The sequence below is a fragment of the Festucalex cinctus genome, chromosome 6 (assembly GCF_051991245.1).
Source record: "Festucalex cinctus isolate MCC-2025b chromosome 6, RoL_Fcin_1.0, whole genome shotgun sequence".
Lineage (NCBI taxonomy): Eukaryota > Metazoa > Chordata > Actinopteri > Syngnathiformes > Syngnathidae > Festucalex > Festucalex cinctus.
In genome coordinates, this window is record NC_135416.1 from 5653013 (window position 1) to 5680307 (window position 27295).

General features: G+C 35.4%; 1 protein-coding gene across 5 annotated transcripts in view; it reads right to left on the reverse strand.

Moving 5' to 3' along the window:
* Nucleotides 1-1205: 1205 nt before the first annotated feature.
* The window catches only part of sh3gl2a (SH3 domain containing GRB2 like 2a, endophilin A1), a 37175-nt gene continuing 11085 nt past the window's right edge, over nt 1206-27295 (reverse strand). The window contains exons 2-12 of one of the 5 annotated variants that reach the window (XR_013283847.1): nt 12849-12917; nt 12692-12764; nt 12181-12324; nt 10663-10796; nt 10430-10588; nt 9287-9390; nt 9006-9124; nt 7137-7151; nt 6740-7005; nt 4991-5002; nt 4189-4305 (exon numbers count right to left, since the gene is read on the reverse strand). Coding sequence is in view for 3 of the 5 variants with exons in the window: in XM_077523624.1 (XP_077379750.1) it covers nt 4109-4305; nt 4991-5002; nt 7137-7151; nt 9006-9124; nt 9287-9390; nt 10430-10588; nt 10663-10796; nt 12181-12324; nt 12692-12764; nt 12849-12917 (1026 nt within the window). In the remaining 2 variants the exon portion in view is untranslated. Of the gene's footprint in view, nt 4306-4990; nt 5003-6381; nt 7006-7136; nt 7152-9005; nt 9125-9286; nt 9391-10429; nt 10589-10662; nt 10797-12180; nt 12325-12691; nt 12765-12848; nt 12918-27295 lie in introns of those variants that run through there. The other 4 variants (XM_077523624.1, XR_013283848.1, XM_077523625.1 and 1 more) reach the window with 4 other exon arrangements.

The window sequence follows — 27295 nt, forward strand, 5'->3', positions numbered from 1 at the left end:
TTTTTTTTTTTTTTTTTTTTTTTTTAAATAAAAATGCCTTACTATACAACTATATGTGTTTTGGGCATCTTACTATTAATGTTTTTTTTTTTTTTTTTTTTTAAATAAAAATGCCTTACTATACATGGTCGTTTATGATTATGATTATGATTTTTTTTTTTTTTTTTTTAATAAAAATGCCTTACTATACATGGTCGCTTAAAAAAAATACCTTACTATACAACTATACATGTTTTGGGCATCTTACTATTAATGTTTTTTTTTTTTTTTTTAAATAAAAATGCCTTACTATACATGGTCGTTTATGATTAAAATTATGATTTTTTTTTTTTTTTAAATAAAAATGCCTTACTATACATGGTCGTTTATGATTACGATTATGATTTTTTATTTTTTTTTAATAAAAATGCCTAACTATACATGGTCTTTTAAAAAAATACCTTACTATACAACTATACATGTTTTGGTCATCTTACTTTTAATGGTCTTTTTTTTTTTTTTTTTTTTTAAATAAAAATGCCTTCTATACATGGTCGTTTAAAAAAATACCTTACTATACAACTATACATGTTTTGGTCATCTTACTATTAATGGTCTTTTTTTTTTTTTTTTTTTTTTTTATAAAAATGCCTTACTATACATGGTCGTTTAAAAAAAATACCTTACGATACAACTATACATGTTTTGGTCAATTTACTATTAATGGTCTTTTTTTTTTATTTTTTTTATAAAAATGCCATGGTCGTTTAAAAAAAAATACTTTACTATACAACTATACGATGATAGGTTACTGTAGATTATATGAATGTCTACATAAAAAGATAGATAGATAGATAGATAGTATTCGAACCTAGCTTAAATAAGGCGACAGTACTCATAACAAACAAATCGATGACTGTCTGTGTGAGCCAGCCAGCAGTACACCATGTTGTCTCTAGAGGGCGCGCCATCTCCACTCCTATTTGTTTCTCTTGTGTCGTGACTCCAAGAAGGACAAGAACGTCAGGAACAGAACAGAACAGGAGACGCCCCAAAGTGTCCACTGGACAAATTCCCAACCCCCACTCCCGTTTTATTGGGTGCGTGGCAAACTCGCAGGATTACAGTCAGTAATCAAAACCTTACTAAAAAGAAGCAACCCCCCCCCCAAAAAAACACTCATTTGAAGTCACCTTCTCCACAACCACAAGGTCCGTACCACAAAATAGCACAGTTGTCTGTTTATTGGAATAAAGGACATTGACTTATCACATTGTTGTTGTCTGTTACATCAAGCATACACTCGTCAAATTCAAAGTGCAAGAATGAAAGAAAAAACAAACAAACAATCATGTGCAGCACAGAGATCGTTCCTCCTTCCCATCTTATATTATTGTGTATATATATTTACATCTATATAATCTTGTCAGTACTTTGTCATGGTTACAAAAATAAAATTACTGTACGTTACTGTGGGTGAGCAACTACACACGCATACACGCACACAAAACGCACAAATAGCTGTACAGTCCTCATTGAGGGCAAAGATACACATTTGTTTTTTAAGTTAGAGAGAAAAAGAGGGAATATAACCCTTATTAAAAATAAATAAATAAATAACATAATAACATGACTTATAGCCAGCAAAGTGTACTGACTGTTGAAAGTTGCGCTTCCCTTTTTGACAAGAAACAAGAAGGGAGGCGCAAAACAAACAAACAAACACTTGAAAGCCACAAAAGCCTCCCAAAATGAGCGGACCAATCAGAATCCAGCTAGAGGGCGTTGCCAGGCGCGTCTATCACCTGGCACTCGCACAAGCCCTAACGGCATATATATATATATATATATATATATATATATATTTATTTTTTATTGGACATCAAGGTACATGCATACTTTTTTTTTGACTCGTCTGATTGGCCCCTGGTAGACTGCCTTCGTTCAATCGCGATCCACTAAGCATCAAGTGTAATTACAAATTTATAACACATTTATTACACAAATCTCCCTAGCTGATCACCCACATTGTCGTATTAAATCCAAATAAGAAAAACCTCAAGGGACTTTTAGAGATTTAGTCTGTGCATGGTAGTTATACATCTAAAATTTCAATCCCGCCCCAAAACTCAGTAGTTCAGTATAGTAGTTTAATTTTAATGTCAGCAGCTGTGCAAGTAAAAGTATGACACATATTGTTTTGCCATTTGACTTTCACATTATTATTTTTTTAAACAAATTATTGCGTCACAAAAGTTTTGAAAGGCATTATTAAGTCCTTAATTGGAATTTTTTGATCTACTCCTTACGTCTATTCCACGAGCTACGGAGATGACATGAATGGATTAATAGCTCACAATCGGCAATCCAGCGAGACAACAACAACAAAAAAGTCTCAATCTGGTTTCTGTGACTGTCTAAACTACGAGAAAATTCTTCACAGATTCTAGTGAGGATGCAGCGAGGCAAAACAAAACAAAACATTCAGCTAAAAAAAATAAAAGTAGTAAAGTTCTACTTATTAGATTATATCACATGACATGAACCTTTTTTTTTTTTATATATATTGAAAAAAAAAAAAAAAAAGCCATGACGAAAAATGTTGGATATATCATTACAAACAAAAAACACTTCTATGTAGGTGATTATTTTTTTTCTAAGAATGTGAGAAATTGTTTTTGGTTGAAAACATTTCACATCATCGTTTTCTTGCATTACATCACAGCTTATATTCGTCGTAAAATGATGTCATCGTCACACACTCGCGGGTACAATTCGGATTTTCTTACGTTACGTCACAACTTTTCGTAAAATCACATCATAACTAATAACTGACTGGGACGCGGAACGTCACATTCATGGATATGCATCGGAATCATTCCACTTGCAAAATAAAATCGTGAAAAAGTGCACATCGTAAAGTCACGACTGACTTTTTTGTTCGTTAACTACGGTACCCGAACTCGTTTTACAACATGCCAAAATCATTTGTCGTCTGCCGTCTGAAAAAAATTATTATTATTTTTTAAACATCTACTGGAGCAATATAATTGATTACGTCAAGACTTTTTAAAATTTCTTAATGTGGTTAGATTTATTTTTATTACTTATTTTATTTTTTATAGTATATTATATATTTATATTTGTTTATTCGATAAATTTTATACTTTAATATTTTATACTTTTTTTTTAATTCTTCAAGTCATCAGTAAATATCACACTCTTGTTGATATACTTCGGAAACCCCCTCACACATGCAAAAATAAAAACACCAAAAAACCGGAGCTTGTAAATCCAAAGTTGACTTTTTGTTTACGTGTCGATATAATCATTGCTCAAAATAGTTTGTAAAACAATGAAAAAAGAGGATGTATTGCTATAAGCAAAAAACACTATTTAACAAACGTATGTGTTGTTTTTTGTTGTTGCTGAGAACAATATAAAATTGTATACTTACGGATTAAAAGGAATTTTTTTTTTGTAGAGTTACGTCACTCACAACTTGCATCTTTCGGAAAATCAAGTGATCACTTCACTAATCACTGGCTCGGACGTGGAATTTCACACATAGATACTAACCCCTCCCACATGCAAAAATCAAAGTAGCGAAAAATGAGCGCTCGCAAACTCTTTGTTCACTCATTTTGGTACGTGAAGCCCATTTTTACACAACATGCTGAGACGACTGCAGTCCCTAATGAAAACAAACAAACATAAAAACACAAAGAAAGGGATTGGAAACGCAACACGAGTCGAAAATATTTTTAAAACGCGATGAAGGATGTCCAAATTATGAAACACTTGCCTTTGATCTTTGACCTTTTGATCGCTCACAAAGATGACGCACACGATGATTTTTTTTTTTTTGGAAGGAGAATTTCTATCTACTGGGGACGTTCACAAAGCGCAGACGGTGGCGTGAAAACGATGATATGGATGGTTGGGAGGGAACGACCACACGGATGCGGAATTGAAACTATTTCGCTGCTTTATTATCGCGTACAGCAGCAGTTTGGGGCTCCTTAAGTTGGGTTCAGTTGGGAATTGCGAGGTTATTTCGGGTGGGAGGACATGTTTTTATTTTTACGTCTTCGTTTCTTAAGCGGCTGCGTTTACGGCGGGCGGCGCTCTAGTGCGGCAGGGGCACCAGGATGTCCACGTAGTTGATGGGGAAGAAGCCCGAGTTGCCGTGCAGCATCCCCTCGTACCAGTTCTCGTCGATCTTGTTGGTCAGGGTGATGATGTCGCCCTCCTTGAAGCCCAGCTCGCCCTCGTTCTCCGGGTCAAAGTCGTAGAGGGCGCGGCAGCACGGCTGGTCCATGGGGGCTGCGTGGGCGAAAAACAAACAACAACAAAAAACTTATTTGTTGGGCTACCAAGAGGGTGCACACTTAAAAAAAAAAAAAAAACGTAAGCTGAATTGTGTGAAATAGCTAAACCAGCGCTGAGTCCAAAAGCGGCAGAGCCAACTAGTTTCCACGAAGCGCATCGGGTTGAGGACTTGACCAAACATGTTGGGTCAATATCTACAAGTGGTCAAAACGACCCAATGGGTTGCCACCAGGATATCACTATAAACGTGCACAAAACAGTTGGGTAAAAATGTAACCCAATTATAGGTTCAAAAGAAACCACTCGGTTTTTATTTTTATTTTTTTTTACTGTCCTAGAATAAAGTGCAATTGCACCTCCACTACATTAGGGGGCAGTGGCGCTGTCATCATTGGCAGAGCGTGCGCAGGGAGCATTCGCTCGGTGGTGCAGGGGATTTGTTTGCACTGAGCATGCGCGTTTTGCACACAGCAAAAAAAAATCAGCACAAATGATTTTAGATATTTTTGTTTTGCAGGTTAAAGTTTTTTTTATATTATTTATATTGTGCTCCTGAGTTAATGTTGGCGATCAGTTTGAATGCATTATTATTTATTGATTTTATGTAATTTTATTTTTCCGTATCATATGGTTTGACGTGGTGAGTCAAAAAATGTTTATAGTTTAATTAAGTGCTCACCTGGTGAACGAGCTGAAGGCAAGACGAGAAGAAGAGGAAACGATGCGACGCAGAGCCAGAAGACAAAGAATGAAAACGTTAGTAACAAGTTCGTTAAGATTCCAATTGGACACACGGTGGGCCAGTAAAGGTGCAGTTTGACATTCGGGTCAGCAAAGTGGAGCCAAGCTCTGCTTTGCTAAGCTAACCTGGAAATGAAGAAAGAGGAAACGAGTGAAAAGTGGACGAGTTACAAGAAGAAAAGAATAAAAACAGAAATGCAGTCATATACAAAATTCAATGAAAAAAATATATATTGTAAAAATCAAGCAGAAATAAATCAAAAGAGAATACTAAAATCAAATCAAATATTTCACAAAATAAAATACAAATACTTGAGAAATAAAAAACACACTCATAAAATGAATTCAAATCATAAAGTAATAAATAATAATGATGTAAAACAATAACTTATGTTAAAATAACAGTCACTATACTTTGAAATAAAAATATTATTTTCAACTTAATTTTAAATTATTTTATATTGTCATTATCTTTCAATTTTTTTTATGTAAGTGCTATTGGTTACAGGTGACTGAAAATATGAAATAAACCACATTTTGTTTATTTAATGATTAGAGGAAGCATTGCTGGGGGCGGCAACCCTAATAATTTGACCTTTGACCTCAGCCATCTTTTTTTTTTTGAGAAATCGTAAATGGAATTGGGTTCTTGCTTGGTTCACTTGCTTTTGAAATATAATGACTGCAGCCTGACATTTATGATCAATAGAAATCAAAACAATGTCTTTGTTTGTCATGTAACTAAAAATAAGAATAAATGAATATTAAAACACAATTAATAAAGTAAAATTAATTAGAATTACTATTAAAAAAGTTACATTAAAATAATGATGTATATTTATTTTTGAAAATTAATATAAAATAATTTTGTGACAATATTTTTATTTATTCACTGCAATTAATTTTTTAATGTTCAATAATAGCAAATAAATACAAATAAAACATAAATAAATAATAATTAAATAAAATAATATAAATAAAAAAAATAATTTTTATTTTTAAATGAGAATGTTTGTCATGTAATTAAAAATAAGGATAAATGAATATTAAAACACATTTAATAAAGTAAAATTAATTAGCATTACTATTAAAGAAATTACATTAAAATAACGATGTATATCTATTTTTGAAAATTAACATGAAATAATTTGGGACAATATTTTTAATTGTTCACTGCAATTAATTTTTTAAATGTTCAATAATAGCAAAAAAATAATAATAATAAATAAAGAAATAAATAAAATAATATAAACTAAAAATTTTTTTTTTAATGAGAATGACAAAAATATATTCAAATACAAGTAAAAAAATATCAATGACACATTTTAAAATATATTTTAGAAATTGGATCAAAATGTTTGAAAGGACTTTTTTTTTTTTTTTTTCCTTTTTTTTTTAAATTTCATTTTGGGTATTTGTGACTTTTACTTTCGGGGCTCCTTTTGCGTTTCCCCGAATGTCAAACCTTGACCAACAAAAGAAGAAAAAAGGGGAGGAAGAAAGAAAGAAAGAAAGAAAGGGGTTAGACAGACACGCAAAGAAAAACGAGTGTAGACGAGTCTGCACTGAGGAACAAAGAGGAACGTCCACTGTGTTCAAACAAAAAAAAAAAAAACATTAACCGACGAGTCAAAAAGTGATTTGCGGAGACGCGGCGTCTCCCGCCCGCCACTTCGCTCGTGCTCACCTGGAGATCTTGCTGCGAAGGGGAAAAGGGAGAACACAGGTGAGACCACACATTCAAACATCAGAAGCGATCGGCGACGGATGGAGAGATGGGCCGAAACGAAACGAAACAAAACGAAACAAAACAAAACAAAACAAAACAAAACAAACGGTCGATGAGGAACAAGAGCAAACGCGCTGGGCGCTGGCTCTTGAAACACAAACGGTGAAGCAACGATGGAGGCGATGGCGCGCGACCTTCTGCTTTCGTCTCACCTGGAGACCTCGCTGCGAGCGGGAAAGCAGCGGCGGCAGACGGGGAAAGAGGGAGGGGGAAAAAAGACAAACAAGTCAGTTGGGGAGGAGGGTGAAGGCGGAGGTGGAGTGACGCAGGAAGTGGACGACCTATGAAGGCTCACCTGGTGACCTCGCCCCTGCACCCGTCAACACAAACAACAAACGCAGGGGAAGAAAGAGAAAAAGAGCGACACAGTTGTTTTTATTTAGTGGGCAAGCATTGGGAAAAAAAATAGAGGGGCTGGGGGGAAAGCAAATGAGCAAAGTCAGTGACGAGGTGACGTCCACACAAAAAGCACTTGATGGGAAATTTGGCTTGTTTGGGTCAATTTGACCCAACATTATTATTATTATTCTTTTGCAACAATACAACACATGGATCTATATACGCAGTACATACACACAAACACAAGAACACAATTGCAATTGTTTTTTTTTCCAATTTTTTTTTGCGCGGCGATCACCTTAACGTGCTCAAATTAGCTACAAGCTAATATTCAAACTTTTTTTTTTTAAAGGGACATTTGACTCATTGAACAATTTACAGCAGTGAAAAGTTAAGATTTTGTCCAGAATGAATTTGATAACTTCATTGTTATACCTTTTTGTTAAGTATTTGTTCTACTTGCTGTCAACTGATGATGACATCACCTGTGCTGAGGAAGTAGGTAACGGCCAGGGTTATAATAGTTTTGGAACTTTTCATTTTATTTAGTTTTTTTTTTTTTTTTTAATCTAATTAGTATTTATTGTGGTTTTGTTTGTTTTTATGAGTTTTAGTTATTTAATGAAAGCTTAATTTTAGTTTAGTTTTAATATTAGTTTTAGTTTTGTTATATAATGTGTATTACTTGTGCGCAATATTTAAAAAAACACACCATGGGAGCGACGTCATCTGAAGGTGCTTTTCTATTGGCTGCTGCCAGATGACGTCATTTCTGTGTGATATATTTTAAAAAAGCCCTTATTGCAGTTAATATCAAAATGAATGTACTTCAAATTACATTTAAAATCATCCCCGAAGGTTCCTGCATTAAATTAATTACCAAAGACTAAAACGAAGGACATTTTTGCTAGAATTATAGTTAGTTTTAATTTGTAAACATAAAATGTAGTTTCCGTTAGTTTTCGTTTTTTAAAGAACATTTTCATTTTTATTTTGTTTTGTTTAACAAAATTGTTTTTTGAATTTTAGTTTTTTTCGTTAGTTTTCGTTAACTAAAATAACCTTGGTAACGGCCAATCATGGCTCACCTGTTGTCTGGGTTTGGTCAGTAAAATGAGATATGATTGGTCATTGCCGACTTCCTCAGCACAGGTGACGTCATCATCAGTCCACAGCAAGTGGAAAAATGACTTTTTAAATGTATTAATTGTACATGAAAAATCACGACGCTACCACATCGGTTATAGACAAAATATTAACTTTGAATGAGTCAAGTACCCCTTCAAGTAGCTCTGTTTTTGACAATTGACAGCAAAAACGGGAAACGGCGAGTAAAATAAATTCACACATGTAGAAATGTGGGTAGCACTTCAAAATAAAAGAGGCCATATAAATAACTTTTAAAAAGGTTAATAACCATGTAATAATGCCTTAATAAACATCTAATTTACATAATGGACATAATAGGTGTTTACAATAACAAGTGTGAGCTGATTATTTGGTAAATGGGCGTTATTAATAACCAGCTGATAATTATAACACGGGATGCTTTATTTGAAGGTCATAAATAATAGTGTCATTAATCCTTTCTAAAAACCTTAATACACATTTGTTATAAATGGCTTCACTATATGGTGGGTGAGTTGCCTCACATTTGTTTATTAAGGCTTTATTAAGCATTAATAACCTAGTCAATAACCAATTTATAAACACAAGGACCTGTAACGTCATAATAAAAGATGCCTATAAAAATAAATAAATTTGATCCTTGGACATGATTCGGGTGACATGTTTTTTTGTGTGCGGTTCTTGGGTCGGCGCTCACCCGGAGAACGAGCGCTGTGAATGCCTCCGTTGTGGTTCTCGCTGATGGAGGAGAAGTCCAAAGCGGTGCGAGGCTTGGGAACGTACTCTTTCCGGGGCTTGTGCGAGCAATCCTTTATCCTGCACAGTCCATAAAAACGACCCCACCGTTTAGTAAAGTTATGCTTATTTTTAAGCTACACATGTTCAATAAATTCTGATAACAAAACTGCCTGCTTGGTATTTTCTGTTGTATTTCAGCTTTCGCAAAAACAGCGAGCGGACTTTGAGGGAGGCACCGACCGTTCGTCGATCTTGCTGCACAGCTGCGTGAGGATCTCGGCGGCCCGGCTGTGATATTCCACCTGAGCGTGGACCAACGCCGCCAGCTGGCTCACCTGCTCGATCTGTCCACGAACAAAAGTTTTCTCAATGATTTTTGACACCCAAACGCACTTTTTGTTTTGCACTTCGGATGATGTGTTGAAAGCAATATTTCTGGGAAATATATGCCCTGCTACAATAAATAAATAAATAAATAAATAAATAAATAACATTGATTTTGTTTTATTTGGGTGAAAAAAAAATATTTGTGGGGAACCAGTGAGTGGTTCAGTGAGTGGTTATAATAATTTGAGGTGCAATTCCACTGTCAGCCACAAGATGGCTCCACACGCTTGTTTTACACTGTGCAGATTTCAAAGAAGAAGAGTGAAAATCTTTGGATTTTTCATGGACATTGTGAGGGTGTGAAGTTTGTTAATTTTGAAAAAAACAAAAAACAAAAAAAAACAACAACAGAATTTGTTTACTTTTAAGAAATTGAGGGCTCATTGTAATGCTGTTTGGACACTATTTTTGTCTTATCCATTTATATTGCTCAATTAGTTGAAAAAATATTTTAAATGTGTTTGTATTATTTTAAAAGAGGGTTAAATATCATTTGACCATTCATTGCATCCACTGTAGTTGTGGGAATGCTGAAGCATTCCCACATATGTTATTGTGATTTTTAATCTCCACACTTTTTTTTGCCATGTAACAACTCCCACTTCCAATTTACACTGTTCAAATTTCACCTAGCTTCAAAAATTCACGCCTCCCAATTTAACTTGTAATATCAACTTTTTTCCCATTTATTTTCAATGGCACAGACATTGAACTTATTCTAAGTATCACTTTCCACGCCCACTTCCATACATATAACTTATCATCATTACAGTACATAAAGTACATTGTCCAGTAACCAGGAGGTCATAATTTGGCTCTCAATTTACTTCATAAGCATTCCACATGCATTCACATCTTAGCATTCAGCTTTCAGAATTCCCACACAATTTCTCCAGAAATTGCACTTAGTCTAGTTATCAAAACAAAGTGATCAAACATTCGATAAAAAAAAATAAATAAATAAATATGTATGCATCCAAATGTTCGTCCACTTACGTCGCTCTCCAGCAGGTTGAACATGCTGACCTCGGCGATGTCCTTGGACTCGTCGAACTTCTCCAGCGCTTGCTTGAGCTCGTCGTCCGTCACTTTGCCCTGCCGCTTCTTCTTGTAGTCGAAGTCCAGACGCCGGCCCTCCATCTTCTTCAGGTGATGCTGTCGATCAGCAGCACAGAGTTGCGCGTCAAGCCACGCGTCCTAATCGTCAACGTCACCTTTCGGAAGCCAACCTGGATCTCCTTGAGGTCTTTCTCGTGGAGGTTCTGCAAGGGGTCGATGAAGTTCTGCTTGACTTCCATGTCCAGGGCGTCTTTCACCTCGGCCAGCTCGCGCATGCACTCGCCGGCGTCGATCAGCGCCAGGCCTGAACGACACGAAAGCCACATGAATCTTAGCGGGTCAGTTCTCGAACACTTTCAATGTGCAATATTTTGCCCACAAAAGTTCAATTCAGTACATATTGGCGGTTTGGTATAAGCAAATTGGCATATCGGCTGTTTCTGTGCAGAGGCCAAGCCATGTTTGCAAGCGATGGAACTGGGAGAGCTTGCGAATAGCGGAAATTAGCGTATGATGGACGGCCATTGATATGTTTCGGGAAGAAGACGGGGGTGGATAATTATTATTATTATTTTTTAAATTAATACAAAAAAACATTTTAAAAATAAAGCTATGTTTCCCCTGAACTCTGGGGGAATATATATATATATATATAATCTATAATTTAATTATATATATATATATATATATATATATATTTTATTTATTTTTTTTTTTTGAAAAAATATACAGGGATTGACTAATATACAGAAAAAAATTGGTTCCTTCTGTGTGTCAAGTATCTACATTTAAATGAGGGGAGGAGCCTCATTTATAGGGGTGTGCCAAAAAAATCGATTCATAAAAGAATTGAGATTCTCATTTATTAATCAAATCGAATCGATATTAATATCCAAAATAAATTTTATTTAAATTAGAAATGAAGAAGAAGTGGAAAAGGCAGTTGTAGCCCACATGCTGTTTTTGTGGAAAAAGGCACTTACAATACAAAATTAATAAATGTTTAAAAAAAAAAAAAAAAAAAAAAAGACACTTTAATGTCTCTATTTGTCATTTTGTCTTGCAAAGCAGACTGGAGTAGATCATGATAATGTTGAGCATATCTGTAAATTGAAGCAGAAATTATTTGTCAATCAAATAATTTTGAATCGAAAATCGTTTGAATCGAGAATCGAAAATCGATTCTGAATCGGATCGTAGACCCAAAAATTTTAATCGAATCGAATCGTGAGACAGTCAAAGATTCCCAGCCCTACTCATTTAGTCAGGCCACATCCTTGTCTAATAGACTAAAAAGTGTTTTGCTACCATCTTGTGGCATCTGCAAGTAATTACAAACCTTTCAAGGCGACAATTGCTCGCGAGATATACTGCAACTTCCTATAAATTTCAAAACAGAAGCCATTACAGCTAGCATCGCAAAGTGCAACTTCCCAACTCACTTTATAATAGTTTCTTGGCACCAAGACGCCACAAGATGGCGACAAAGCACACTTTTGTCTACATAAAGCTCCTCAACTCACTTCATGTTCTTTTGCGAATAACACGGGACAGTTTTCCAAAAAATAATGCAACATTCTATCATTATAAAATATCGACTTCCTTATTTATTACCCTTCACCTTTTGGCGTAAATTTGACATCCAAACCGTGGGCACGCCATCGTGAAAAAGGTCGTCACGCACTTACCGAAATTGGACTCCTCGCCGAGCTCTCGACCGAAGCGCTGCATGGACTCTCCCAGGATGGCTTCTGTCTGGGTGTACCCGGGTCCCTTCTCCTGACCCCGCATGCGAGACATGGAGTTCATCATGCTCATCTTGGCTCGGGTGGCTGCAAAAGGAACAAAGAAAGAAATAAATGACACAGGAGTCACGTTTGTTTGTTTTTTCATGTGAAGATTAAGCAAAATGACGTTTGGTGGACGTGTCGTCTATCATGATTAAACCCACAAGAAAAAAATCAAATCAAATCAAATTTGATTTATATAGCACCTTTCATACATTCAAATGCAACTCAAGGTGCTGAACAATGAAAACATCCATAATACACTAAAAATAAAAATATTCCCATAAGCGTACCCACAAACACACACGCAAACCACAACATGGCAGGGGGCACAGAAGAACCCTGTGAGGAAAAAGTCTCAAGAACACCAAACAACACTGATAAAAGAAACAATGAGGGCACATGACGTCACCTGGGTTGGGCTGCAGATATTCTGTCGTCTTGGTCATGATGTCGATGACGGCCCGGGTGGTCGTGTCCACCTTCTGCGCGTGCAAACAAATCACAAAAAAACGTTCACACGATAATTCTTCATACATGTAATGTTGATCATTTGAGTCGCGTCTCGCCTTTTCCATTTCAGTGAAGTCCTCATCGAGTTTGGTTCCCTCGGCTCCGCCCACTTTCTCACTCACTTTCTGCAAAAGAAACACATTTACGTTCATGAATAATTTGTGGGAACATCAAGATGCTCGGACACGGTTTTGTCGACTTGACTTGAAATGTGCTAGTCGATCATTTTCTGTCGAATCTCATTTTCAGACATGTTGAGAAGGGGTGGGTGGGAGATGTATAAATAAGCGTGTGTATCGGCCTTCAGTGTTTACAATATTTTGTTGACGTGGTTCTTGACATGTCTGGAATGAATTCAAGAAATTCAAGAAAGGTTTAATGTGGTACGCTACTCATCACCTGACTGATTGATTGCAAGTTTGAAGACACTAATGATGCTAATTAGAGGACATGCCTTGGTTGAAAATGTCTGAATGGTAAAACTATTTTCTTTGTCTTTTTTTTTTCTTGCCTATTACATGAGTTGAATTTTTAAAACAATTCTGTTGAACCACATTTCAAAAACACATTTCAACAAAATGTGAAATTTGCATTGGTTAATTTCCATTAAATTTTATTTGTAATGCACTTTATATTTCCACAATCTCAAAGTGCTACAGAGTAAAAAAACAAAAAAAAACAAAAAACAATTATTATTATTATTATTATTAACAATGTCTAATTTGAATTGGTTCATTTCCATTAAATTTTATCTTAATAATAATAATAATAATAATGCATTTTATTTGTAATACACTTTATATTTCAACAATCACAAAGTGCTACGAGTAAAAAAAATCTAGCAATTATTATTATTATTATTATTATTATTATTATTACCATTATTAACAATGTCTAATTTGCATTGGTTAATTTCCATTACATTTTATCTTAATAATAATAATAATAATAATAATAATAATAATACATTTTATTTGTAATACACTTTATATTTCAACAATCACAAAGTGCTACAGAGTAAAAAAGTCCAGCAATTATTATCATTATTATTATTATTATCACTATCCATCCATCCGTTTTCTGAACCGCTTGCTCCTCACAAGGGTCACAGGGGGTGCTGGAGCCTATCCCAGCTGGCTTAGGGGCAGTAGGCGGGGTACACCCTGAACCGGTTGCCAGCCATATTATTATTATTACTCTTATTTTATTATTATTTAGCTTTCTTTAATAACAGAAGGGGATCAATTTTGTCCCCACGTTGTCTTGTCTTAATGTGTTGAAGCCTCAATGCTATATTTCTGTTAGCAAGTCTATTTTGTCTGTTAGCATTAAGCTAATGCTAACTTTGTAAGTGATTGGTTTGGTTAAACACGATGTTTAACTTGGAATGTCAATAAACAGATTGAAGCAAGCACAAGGATGTTGTTTTTTTTTTTTTTTAAGAAATGTTCACTAGCAGTTGCTCAATTCCTAAATTGAGGCATCAATGTCCTGATATTAAAATGACCTAATTCTGTTTTTGGGGATTATTATTAGGGATAGACCGATAATCGGCCGGGACGATTATCGGTGCCGATATTTGGCATTTTGACGAATATCGGCATCGGCCATTTTTGGAATCTGAAGGCCGATAAAGCTCACTGAGCAGGGAATACTTGCGAACGTAGCGAATTTGGGGTTTTTGTCAGGATTTGTAAGATGTTCGCAGTCAGTTATTATTTGTCGTAAACACATTTGGAACATATTCACACCATTTTTCACCGCGGAAAATCTTTTTGAAACGTTTTTACGAACCCTAACAAAAACCCCAAATGAGCTACATTCGCATGAATTTGTTACTCAGTGAGAAATTATATATAGTTTGAAAAGAACCCCCCCATGCTAATGCAAATGAATATCGGCTTGAAATATCGGTTATCGGCCTACTTGACTACAAATAATCTGTATCGGTATCGGCCTTGAAAAAAACCATATCGGTCTATCACTAATTTATTCTTATATTAGCATGATTAGCATTATTAGCAACCAGCATTATTATTTTTCTTCAATTGGAATCAAAAAGACGAGGGATAAAATCAAGCCATGCCTTAAAATATGTTTTAAGGCCATGTGAGAGATGAGTTTATGAAACGTGAGTTTCCTCCTGACGTGAACGCGCACACGCATCCACACGCAGGTCTCGCTGTCAATCATTCATATTTCTTTCCTCCTAAACGGGCGCTGGATGCTGGCAGTGGCCTGGAGGGGGCAGTGATCTGACACAATGAGGACACGCGTACACGCGCGTACACGCGCGTACACGCGCACGCTGCCTGCAGAGGAGCGAATGAGACGGATGGTGACAAAAAGGCTCGAGGCAAGATTTTCCGTGAGTGAGCGAAGGAAGACTCGTTATACGCAAACAACCTGAAAAAGTCAGCGTGAGTCCATCGTAAAAAAACAAAACAAAACAAAAATTCCTGAATTGAATAGCATATAGAGTGTACCTAATAAAGTGTCTGATTATGTTGAGAGATGATTTGTGAGAGAGTGGAGGGAACTTCTCATGTTTCAAAGCCCGTGACAGCAGTTTACTTGCTGAGGATTTGTGTTGCTCTATGAGTCATTTCTACAAAAGACACGCGCGCGCACGCACACTCACGCTCAAGTCGACATCCGTTCGCACATCGCGCCGACTTCTTCCATCCACGCCGGTTGCCATGGAGACGGTTATCTGCCCCTCGCCGGGCTCGTCAGGTACACACGATAATTGTGATGCGGATTCTTAACTCATTCAGTGCCATTGACAGCTATACACGTCAAAGTAAGGCTGTGCAATTAATCGAAATTCAATTATAATTTCAATTATTACACGCTACAATTACAGAATCAGCATAATCATAATAATCATAATCAAACTAAAAAGACTATTGTGTTGTTTAAATGTATACATTTGCACCTTTTTTAAATTTTAAAATAACTAAGTTGATCTTTTTTTTTTTTTATCCAAAAGGAACTTACATAAATATTAGGGGTGTTAAAAAAAAATCGATTCGGCGATATATCGCGATACTACATCGCGCGATTCTCGAATCGATTCAATAATCGGCAGAATCGATTTTTTTTTTTTTTTTTTTTTTAGGATTCACACCTTGAGCATGGAAGAATGTTATATGAACGGCACATTAAGCCTTAATATTTTTATTTTAATGCTGTTCAAACATGAAACAGATTACAACCTCTATAAGACTGAAATTTCAGATAAATAAATAATACATTTTCATATAAATCTTACACTCTACAAGCTTACTGATTAGTATTTTCTAAATATGAATGAAAAAAAATCGCAACAATCGACTTATAAATTCGTATCGGGATTAATCGGTATCGAATCGTGACCATTCGTATCGGGATTAATCGGTATCGAATCGAATCGTGACCTGTGAATCGTGATACGAATCGAATTGTCAGGTACTAGGCAATTCACACCCCTAATAAATATAGTGTTTGAAATAATTTTGTCTTAATATTTTTTTTAATTTGTTTTATATGTTTAAAAATGTTCTTGTTTTGTACCAAAAAATAAAAAAATAAAAATAAATATTGCCCTACTGCACAGTGCATATGCTGCACTCCAACTTTCATGTTTTTGCCAACATAAATAAATATATATAATTATAAATTATGTTTGGTCCAAAACTTAATTATAGTGTTTCTATTTTTTTAAAATTTGGTCCTAATATTTTTAAATGCTTAAACATTTTCTTGTTTTGTGCCAAAACATAAATAACCGTTTGAATAATCGTGATTTCAACTTTTGCCAAAATAATCATGATTATTATTTTTCCCATAATCGAGCAGCCCTACGTCAAAGATCCATTTTTACTGGGCTGGCAGTGAATGAGTTAAGGGATGTACCTGCTTTTTTTTTTTTTTTTTTTTTTCAAATCAACACTCCGGCTGCTCATTTGCATTAATAAGTGTACATATTTAACTCACGGGCTTTAGATAAGGGAGGGAAATAGTATTAGATCAAACACAAACAGGCTTGATTGAGACATATAATGAGTGTAATTGCGGAGCGTAACATCGGCTGAAGACTGACAAATAAAGATAAGGTGAATTATACTCTCGCTATGTTTCTAATCAGTCTGGTATTGTGATCCAGACACACAGACCTGAGAAAGTTCTTTTTTTTTTTTAAATTAAACATGCTGTTCTCCCCGTGCCCGCGTGGGTCTTCTCCGGGTACTCCGGTCTCCTCCCACATTCCAAAGACATGCATGGCAGGTTATTAATTGGGCGGGCCGAATTGTCCCGAGTGTGGACGGTTGTTCGTCTCTGCGTGCCCCGCGATTGGCTGGCAACCAGTCCAGGGTGTACCCCGCTGACTGCCCAGAGCCGGCTGAGATAGGCTCCAGCACCCCCTGCGACCCTTGTGAGGAATAAGCAGTCAAGAAAATGGAAGGATGGATGGAAATTAAACATGCATTCTAGCATGATGTAATATTTAAAACCCAAAACAAAACAAGAAAGGACTTATCAAATATAGACAAATATGCATTGATATACGTGGTCAAACACAAAATGGATGTGAAAACTATTACATTAATTAGTAATTATTTTTTAAATAAAAGCAACCAGTGATTGAAAAATGAAACATTTTTTTTAATGTATGTTTAAAAAAATATTCTTATTTATGTTTTTTTTTTTTAAACAAAACAAAACAAAACAAACAAAAAAAAACAGTACATTGAAAAGTAAAGTCATTATTTTATGTCCTCAATTTGGTCAATTTTCATTTGATCAATTCTAATGTTAAAATTACATTATATAACAACCAGTAATTGCAAAGGAAAAAAAAAAAACAACAACAACAAAAAAACAAACAGATGGTCAATTTGATTTTTAAAATCAGTTTTCATTTAAAAAAAATACACACTTGATAATAATAAACTAGTAAGTGAAAAGTAACAAAAAAAAACCTTATTTATTATATATATTAGTATATATTAGTATAAATTCAATCAGTAATTAACTAGTATAGCGACTCTTGATGTCTGCACTTCGTTAAAAATCTATTTTAATTTGTAAAGCCATTAAATTAGGTAAAAAATAAATAAAAAAACTTTCCTAACGCACTTTAAAAAAAAAAAAAATTGTTTAAGAACATTTTTTAAAAACCCAATTTGAATGATTTTCTTATCATAAAAAACTCAATTAATTGAAAAAAAAATACATTGGCTCAATCAATTATAACCTTGCAGTAATTGAACAGTAAAATCAATTACACAATCGTGTCACAATCAATTGATGAACTGACTAGCAATCACAATTGTGACACCAGAATGTGAAAATGTCCCCAATGTAACCGTCTGCTCACTCACGACCGCCCCATCAGCAGGCAAAGGTCAACACAAGGTTGCAATAAGCTGCAGTGTGTCCTCCCCGCCTGCGGGGGGAGCGAAAGCACATAGCACATTTACGACCATGTGAGACTGACGTCACGACGCGTCATGATGATAAAAAGAAACCAAGACAAGAGACATTAATGTCATTATTTTTTTTGGCCCATGCCCCGCCCGCCTTGCACGCCACTGATGTAATTCATTTCGTTTTTTTTTCTTTTGCTCACTAAACAATTTAGTGCAACTTTTGCTCCATTAAGTTGCGGCGAGGGAACAGCTCCAGGCGCCGCATCTCTTCTGCACCTGGCACCCACACGCACCCAATCAGACGGGGATTAAATGGGCTAAATGTGGAGAGGGAAGAGCGAGCAAGCAAGCGACCTCGATGCCTCGCATCACCCGCATCGTCGGCCAACGCTATTTATTGCTCACTCGATTGCTCGCGCTGCCTCAAAAGACAACCGGCAGTGCCCAGAGCACACGTGACCCACGGTTGCCTGATGGGAAGAGAAGAACGGCAAGGAAATATTTAATATTTTGTTGATTTAAAAAAAAAAGAATCACAATTTATAACACTATTTTCTTTTGCCTCCTGTTTATTTCTGAGTGTAATTCCAATTTTGAACACTAGATGGTGGCAAACTATCGTGTTTGACACTGCAAATTTGAAAGAATAAGAATGAAAACAGGAAGTATTTCAAGCTTACCCTAGTTTTTGCTGACGATTATCGAATGTCAAATCCTTTTAAATCCTGCTTTTTATGCCTACAGAATGTGATGATTGGAGGTTCATTTTATCACGTACGACGTAAATATTAATTTAAATTTACACTGTTTTCAAATTAGGTCTGCGCAATTAATTGAAATTCAATTACAATTTCAATAATTACACTCCATAATTAAAAAAAGGAGAATAATCATAAAAAAAATATTAATACCAATTTTTGAGTTGTTTAAATTTTAAAATTTGCACCTTTTAAATTTTAAAATAACTAATTCAATAAATAGTTTCATCCAAAACGTTTATATTTATAGTGTTTCAAATAATTTTATGTCTTAATATTTTTTATTTGTTTCTTGTTTTGTACCAAAAAAAAATAAACAATCATCCTACTTCGTGATTTCAATGATTACCAAAATAAATGTGATTAATATTTTCTTCATAATCAAACAGCCCTATTTCAAACCGAATCAACAAGACCCCCAAACCTCAACCTGTCAGTTTTTCCCGAGAGGTCGTTTTGTCCAAGGACCGAAGGACCGAACGCACCCTCCCGTCACCTGACCTAATTTTCTGACCATAAAACCTGCACCGTCCTGCAACTATCTTCGCATTAGGTCGGCTCACATGGCTCCCAATGTGAGCTTGCACGCCGCTCAACCTCCCCCCAGCCCCCGCCCCACCTACTACTACCCTCCCCTTCCTGATCAGAGCTTTAATCGGAGGCTTCCTGCCTTTAAATACACACGCGGTGTGGACGAGGGAGATTAAAAACGACAAGAGTGATTAGCGAGGCTATTCCGAGGTTCAGGTGACCGCTGGACGAAAACAGGGAGTTCCTTCCGACCCATCTTGTAACACCTTTGAAGGTAACCAACCAATTGTCACCCTGCATGGGGCCAGGGAAGTCATTAAGTCGAGCCACCAAAAATCAAGTAGAGGCAATACACCAGACTTATGCGTATCAAACAGCACAATTTCCAGTTTGCCAGACATCAGACCGTATTGTATAAACGCCCACCGTCACCTAGCGCCTTACGTCAGCAACATTTCCTGTCAAAAGAGCATTTTATGCCGAGTAAATAACCAAAAAAGTCTGTCTGGAGAGGCAAAAAATTTGAACACATTGCGATGAACGAAACAATGTGCTAGTGTTAGCCTAATTTAAATTCTAATAAATAAATAAAAATAATAATAAATAATAATAATAATAATAAAAAGTATTGAGGGCAGAAAAATATGCAGCATTCAATAAATTTTGTAATTTTTCATACCTCCCTTTTCATGCATTTTTAGACTTTTCTGCCTTTTTGTCAAATTTTTGATATTTTTAGCAAATTTATGGGCTTATTCTGGTAATTTTCTGCCTCTCTTCCGTTTTTTTTTTATTATAATTTTTTTAATATTTTATGGCTATATTTTTTACATTTTTTTCTACCATTTTGCCATAAAATTTCAGACATTTTCGCTATTTTGCTGATATTTTACAGTAATTTTCTGCTTTTCCTCTTCCCTTTTTGGATATGTTATGGTCATGTTGTGGACATTTTTAGGTATTTTATTTCATTTATTTAAACTTTTTCATCCACTTTGCCTCTTTTTTTTCTGACAGCTGACAATTTTTTTGAATATTTAATTATTATTTTTGTATAATTTCATCATTAATTCATTTGAAGAATATTTCACCTAAAAAAAAAAAAATGTAAAAAAATATATTAATTTCTATTTTCTCGTAATTTTTTTTAGAGATTCACTGGGAGCCACAAGAGACGGACTAAAGAGCCACATGTGGCCCTAAATCTGCAGGTTGCAGACTTTTAGATTCGCCCTCCCAGAACTTGACAAGACCCTGTTTTAATGAATTGAAATGATTCAGAAGTTTCGATGCATGTTGTGATATTCATAAATGAAATACAATGACATCAGCATCAGCCACACATCAGTGCAGCACAGAATCTGTCTCCTCACCAAAATCGCCACCTGCACCACAACTTAGACCTCCTCCTAGCTGTCGTAAGGTCTCGTCAACTTCCTTGTCAGCAAAACAGCCTCAGTCAAAGTCAAAATATTTTTAACACCCATGAGCCATCGACGCCTCAACATGAAGACGTCAACGACCCAGACGGGAGCAAACATTATTCCTCCTCCGGTTACGACTTCACAGAATCGAGGAGAATCCATTTGTCCTTTTGTAAAACCCGAAGACCAGCGTCAACACGCGGGCGGGCATTCGCTTTTTAGGATGACGCTAATCCATCCTGACGTCCAATCGGCAACCGGGGGGGGGGGATTCAACTGTACGCTCGCTATTTTCCAACAAGTCAAGTGAGCCGCACTCTTTCCAATGTCATTCACTCCTCATGTTTACCTTTGCCAAGGTTTGTGTAGTAACAGTCCACAAAAAAAAAAAAAAAAAAAAAAAAGAATTATGACCTTTAATCTCAAATCAACAAGACTTGATTTTCCACGACGGCACAGATGTCCACGTTGATTGACCTCCATGTTTATAATGGAAAAAAAAATGAAATGACAAAATGAAAAAAATGAAAAAAAAAATTAAAAAAAAAAATTAAAAAATGGGGGGAAAAAATGGATGATGTCCTTTAATCTCAAATTAACAAGACTTTGAATTTCCACGACGACACAGAAGTCCACGCTGATTGACCTCCATGCTTATATTGGAAAAAATAATGAAATGACAAAATGAAAAAAAAGACAACTAAAAAATAATTTAAAAAAATGGAAAAAAAAATGGATTATGTCCTTTAATCTCAAATTAACAAGACTTTGATTTTCTGCGACGACACAGATGCCCACGTTGACTGACCTCCATGCTTATATTGGAAAAAATAAATAAAAATAAATAATAAAATGACAAAATGAAAAAATAAATAAATAAATAATTGAAAAAAAATGAAAAAAAATTATATCTTTTAATCTCAAATTAACAAGATTTTGATTTTCCATGACGACACAGATGTCCATGTTGATTGATATTTGTTGCTCATAACGATATCTCGTTGTTGTTTATAACCATGTTATTTGCACAATGACAAAATGAATAAATATTGAATAAATATTGAATATTGATTGACATCCATGCTTATATTGAAAAAATAATAATGAAATTACAAAATGAAAAAAATGAAAAAAGAAAAAAATTAAAAAAAGAAAAAAAAGAAAAAAAAAGGATTATGATCTTTAATCTCGAATTAACAAAATTATTTGATTTCCCACGACGACACAGATGTCTACGTTGATTGACCTCCATGCTTATAATGAAAAAAATTATTGAAATGACAAAATGGAAAAAAATTGAAAAAATAATTTAAAAAATGAAAAAATGGAAAAAAACAGATTATGATCTTTAATCTCAAATCTACTTTTCCGCGACGACACAGATGTCCGCGCTGACTGACCTCCATGCTTTTCGTGCGTGTCGGTCACGTGACGTCAAATCCTTCACTTACGTAACAAAATGGCCGTGAGAACGTCGCCTCCGAGCCGAGCGCAAACTCCCAACACCGTCCCCGTGGCGCTACGTCGGCGGGGGAGGCAACCAGCTGGCACCCTACGTGTGCGTGTATGCGTTGTGTGCGTGTGCGGATGGGATGCACGACGACGATGATGATGGCGAGAGGAAGAGTGGGGATGCGCAAGCTCACACATGAAAGAGGAGAAGGTTTTTACAAAAGGATGGTGGGCATGTGCAGTCGGTTATTTTGGGTTTTGGCAGCAGTGCACATTTGGGCTTGATGCTCTCCAGTTGTACAAACTATAAACACGGACGCATGCTGGATATTGGATATAATAGGAACCCACCGATGAAATGGCCAATTTGATAAAATCGGAAAATATTAGAATATTTAATTCTTATTTTTTATTTATATTTATATTTTATTTTTGATCATTTATATTTATATTTTATTTTTGAGAATATTTATTTGAAAACAGTTATGAAAACAGTTATTGGCCTGACTTTTGCCAATTAAAATTTGATATAAAAAATCACATTCTCATGAAATAGTAAATACAGTTCAGTAGGTGTGGGCAGGAAGTAAACTACATTTAAAGAGGAAGTCAACTCCGCCCAAAACTTATTAACAATAATATGTTCTATGCAGCCCCAATAGTCTAAATATTCTGGCTAATATTGCGTTAGTGGAATATGAGTTCCAGCAATTTCACCAATATCAGAAGGCGGCCATTTTGCCGCTTGCTGTCTAGTGAAGATGACATCACAGTTGCTCGAGGGGGGGCGCAGCCATTTTCCCACTTACTGTCGACTGAAGATGACATCAATGTTGCTCAGGTAACAACCAATCACAGCTCAGCTTCAGGAAAAAGGTGAGCTGTGATTGGTCATTGCCTGAGCAACTGTGATGTCATCATCAGTCGACAGCAAGTGGCAAAATGGTCGCCCCCTGAGATGGATAAAAATGGCTGGATTTTGCTGCGTAACTCATATTCCACACATTAAATATTAATTAGAACGTCATATTTAGACTAGTGAGGTCACATATGACATATTATTGTCAAAAAATGTTTAAGTGTGCCTTCCACTTTAAAGGGATACTTTACTTATTTAGCCATTTTTGGCAGTCAAACATTAATATTTTGCCTTCACTAAATTTGATACTTTCATTAGTTTTCATGCACAATTAGTACCTTTAAAAACACATTTTGCAACTTGCTGTCGACTAAAAATGACATCACAAGGGCTCAGGTAACCAATCAGAGCTCAGCTTGTGAATGTCACATGACCAAACCTAGAAAACAGCTGTTGCAAAATGTTTTTAAAGGTACTAATTGTATGTGAAAAATAATGAAAGTATCAAATTAATTATAGACAAAATATTAACTTTTTATTTCTATAATGGGCTAAATAAGTGAAGTATCCCTTTAAGTCTGAGTCATATACATTAAAAACAAAAAACAACAACAAAAAAAACCTTTTAGTCTGAGTCATGTATATTAAAAAAAAAGAAAAGAAAAAAAAAAGACTAAGTCTTGACGATGCAGGGTTATTTTTGGGTCCCATCATCCATGAAGACCATAAATAAAAACGATGATTCACTTAATCATGTCTAGTGAGTGACTCAACATGAAGCAAACACACTCGCACATGCTCACGCCCACCAGAGGATGACACAAAATTCTTTTACGATGTACTAAAAAATACTAGAAAATGTCATAGACGCAACAAATTTCCAAATATATATTTCAATTGCATAAGTATGTATCATAAAAAAAACAAAGAATTAAAATCTCCATTAGATTTCCACATGATTTAACATTAGAGTCAAAGATGCAAAAAAGCACACAAGAAATCGATGCCCGAGCCAATCGGGAAGCCCAAAAATAAAGCGAGCAAACAAGCTGACTGCGACTCCCCGAGCGCATTAGACATTTAGCAGAGTGAAGCGGCAAAAGATGGCGTGTTTTGGCCTGCGAGAAGATTCATTATCACGCCCGATGATGACAAATCGTCTTTCGCGGGAGCTTCAAGCGAGCCGCGCGGTCGCGCGACCTCGGAGGACATGAAGCAGACGCGCGTTCGTACTCGGATCGATAAAGACAAATAAAGAGGAAGAAAAACGGATTCTTCTTCACTGCTGAGGACGTTCGATCGGACCGCAACGATCCTTTGGCAAAAATAATAAAGCGCAATGCATCATGGGGCTTGGTGACCTAGTAAAAGAGGTAAAAAACATGAAACGTCTCTGCAGAGTTTTGTCTGCTTCCTGTTGGCTTTGTATCATCCGCAGTCTGCTTTGATTAGAGTTCATCGTATCCATCGGTTCTTTGCAAACTGTGTTTTTCAGTTTTAAATTGTCCAAATCTTCAGATTTCAACATATCAATTGTAATTGTTCACTGATTTCTGTATTCCTTCATGAAAGAAGACTGATTATCTTCTGTGCTTAATGAAAATAAGACATTTGCAAACATCAGTTTTTACTTGGAAGACAATGTCCGGAATGGTAACATAGTCGTATTTTTTTTTATTTTTTTTTAATCACTACAAAAGTACGAAGTACAAAATATGCCAATCACTGGTTACTATACAGTAATAAAGAAAAAAAAATCTTTTGCAATAGGGCTGGGTATCAATTCTAATTTCCTGAATCAATTCGATTTAGATTCACAAGAGTTCAATTCAATTCGATTTAGATTTTTTTTTTTTCCAATTTGATTAATTATGGAACATCAATTCTTCTTAAATATCAAGTTCATGATAACTCCCCAACATTAAATTCCAAGTTAAAAATTATAATCGCTTATGTATTACACAAACATTGACATCAGCAAGGATGAGACGAAAGTAAATTAACTCATTCAAGCCCAAAGACGTGTAAAAACGTTTTTAATACTTTGCCATTCACTCCCAAAAACGTGTTTACACGTTTTTTGTTTAAAAAAAAAAAGTTTTTATGCAAGAGCATGACACAGCTTAAAGCAATGGTAGTTATTAAAAACACAACCAGCAGGTGGCAGCAGAGTATAAGAGATCAGCCAGGGCCATGTTGCAACAAGCTCTGTTTGTCAGTGTTGTCACCAGGAATGTGAATATTGATGAAACTGAGCTATATTCTAATGCTAATGGCTGCAAAATGGAAACAGATACAAATATACTTTTTTTTTTCCTGATGAAAGAAGAGACTTTAATCTTTCTTTTGGTATGTTCCATGTTTTGACAGCAAAATAACACAATATTCTGTGGGCCTTGCAAAATCAATTAAAATCCAGTAAAAGAGCCGGGAGTGAAGGGGAATGTTTCTGTGAAAATGGCTGGCAGTGAATGAGTTAATATGAGGATGTGATGTCAGCGTGTTAAAAGGAACATGAAAATGAGGAAATGAAGTGACTGCAGCACTCGCGGAAAAAACGACCAAGAGCCTTGTTTACCCTCAGCGACCATCCCTCACTGTTAACACTTGTACAGTGCAACTCCAGTTAAATTACGATTGATGACTGTCTTCAAATTGGATGCGTTTTGAGGTTTATTAAACTCAGCACGCGTCTTCCGTCTGCGACATGACGGAGTGGGCGCAGTTGCGCGTGCACGCTCGCCAAGATTAAGGCCGCACACATTCTCAGTCAATAGGATGCAAAACCACCACCAGCAGCACGCTGGCTGGGATTAATGACAGAATAATCCCGGCCCAATCATCCAGTCTGAGGACTGCTGGGGGAGGGCGGATGTCATGTTGGGCACGTGGCAGAACAAATGCCATCTCGTTGCGGTCGCTTTTAAACCTCTAAAAGCGCAAAAAAAAAACAACAAAACATCACGTCACAGTTTTTTTTTCTCCCGTTTTTTTTTCTCGTCAAAATGGAACAACAAATCCAGTGGACAAAAGTTTATTAATCTTTGTTCTGGTAGATTAAAGAATAACATTTATTTATTTATTTGTCATACTCAACTTGGTGAAAATTAGTTATCAAAAATAAAATTTAGATATATTAAACATTGTCTGAATTGATTTTTTAAGGTTTATGGTAAATGAACATGATTAAATAAAAATTATATATATATATATATATATATATATATATATATAAATATATGTTTATATAATATAAAATGCTAAATAAATTTAGATATATTAAACATTGTTTACATTTATTTTTTTAAAGTTTATCATAAATGAACATGATTAAATAAACATGATATATTTATATAAACATGTTTATAATATAAAATGTTATTTACAGTGTAAAATCTTATTAAATAATTGGTTTATTCATAATTCAATTATTTGTAAATAATAATTAACACAAATTTAATAAATAAATAAATAATAAATAAAAACAAGTAAAAAATTTGTATGTATCACGATATTTACATATATTATTTAAAGCATTTTACACATTACGTGTTACATATTTTCTTTTCTTTTTTTAACGTCACTTATGAATGACCCGAGCCATCTGTTTGTTTAAAAATCAAATGTGGCCCTTGAGCACAGAAGTGTGGCCAACCGTGCTAAAAAAAAATATGCCAGCGGCAGAGCAGGCTTTTGTATTATGAAATACTTTTTCCCTTTTCACTTTTTGAGTCACGATTCAAGCCCAAGGTAAAAGCTGGATGATTACGTCATCAACTGTGAACCAGGAAGTGCGCTAACATCATACAAATGAAGAATTTGGCACTTTTGGCGGTTTGAGACAACCTCGGTCGGTTTACACATTTTTACTTGAGAGCTGGGCTCAAAATAGGGATCTGCATCATCTGCAGCTGGACAGCAAAAAAAAAAGAGAGAAGAAAACAGGACAAATTGCTTCACTTGAGAATGAGCCCGCAAGCGAGACATCCTCCATCATTTCCTCCTTCGTCACATTTCTCTATCCATCCCATTCAGCCGTTTCCCTTCCCGACATTCTCATTCCAA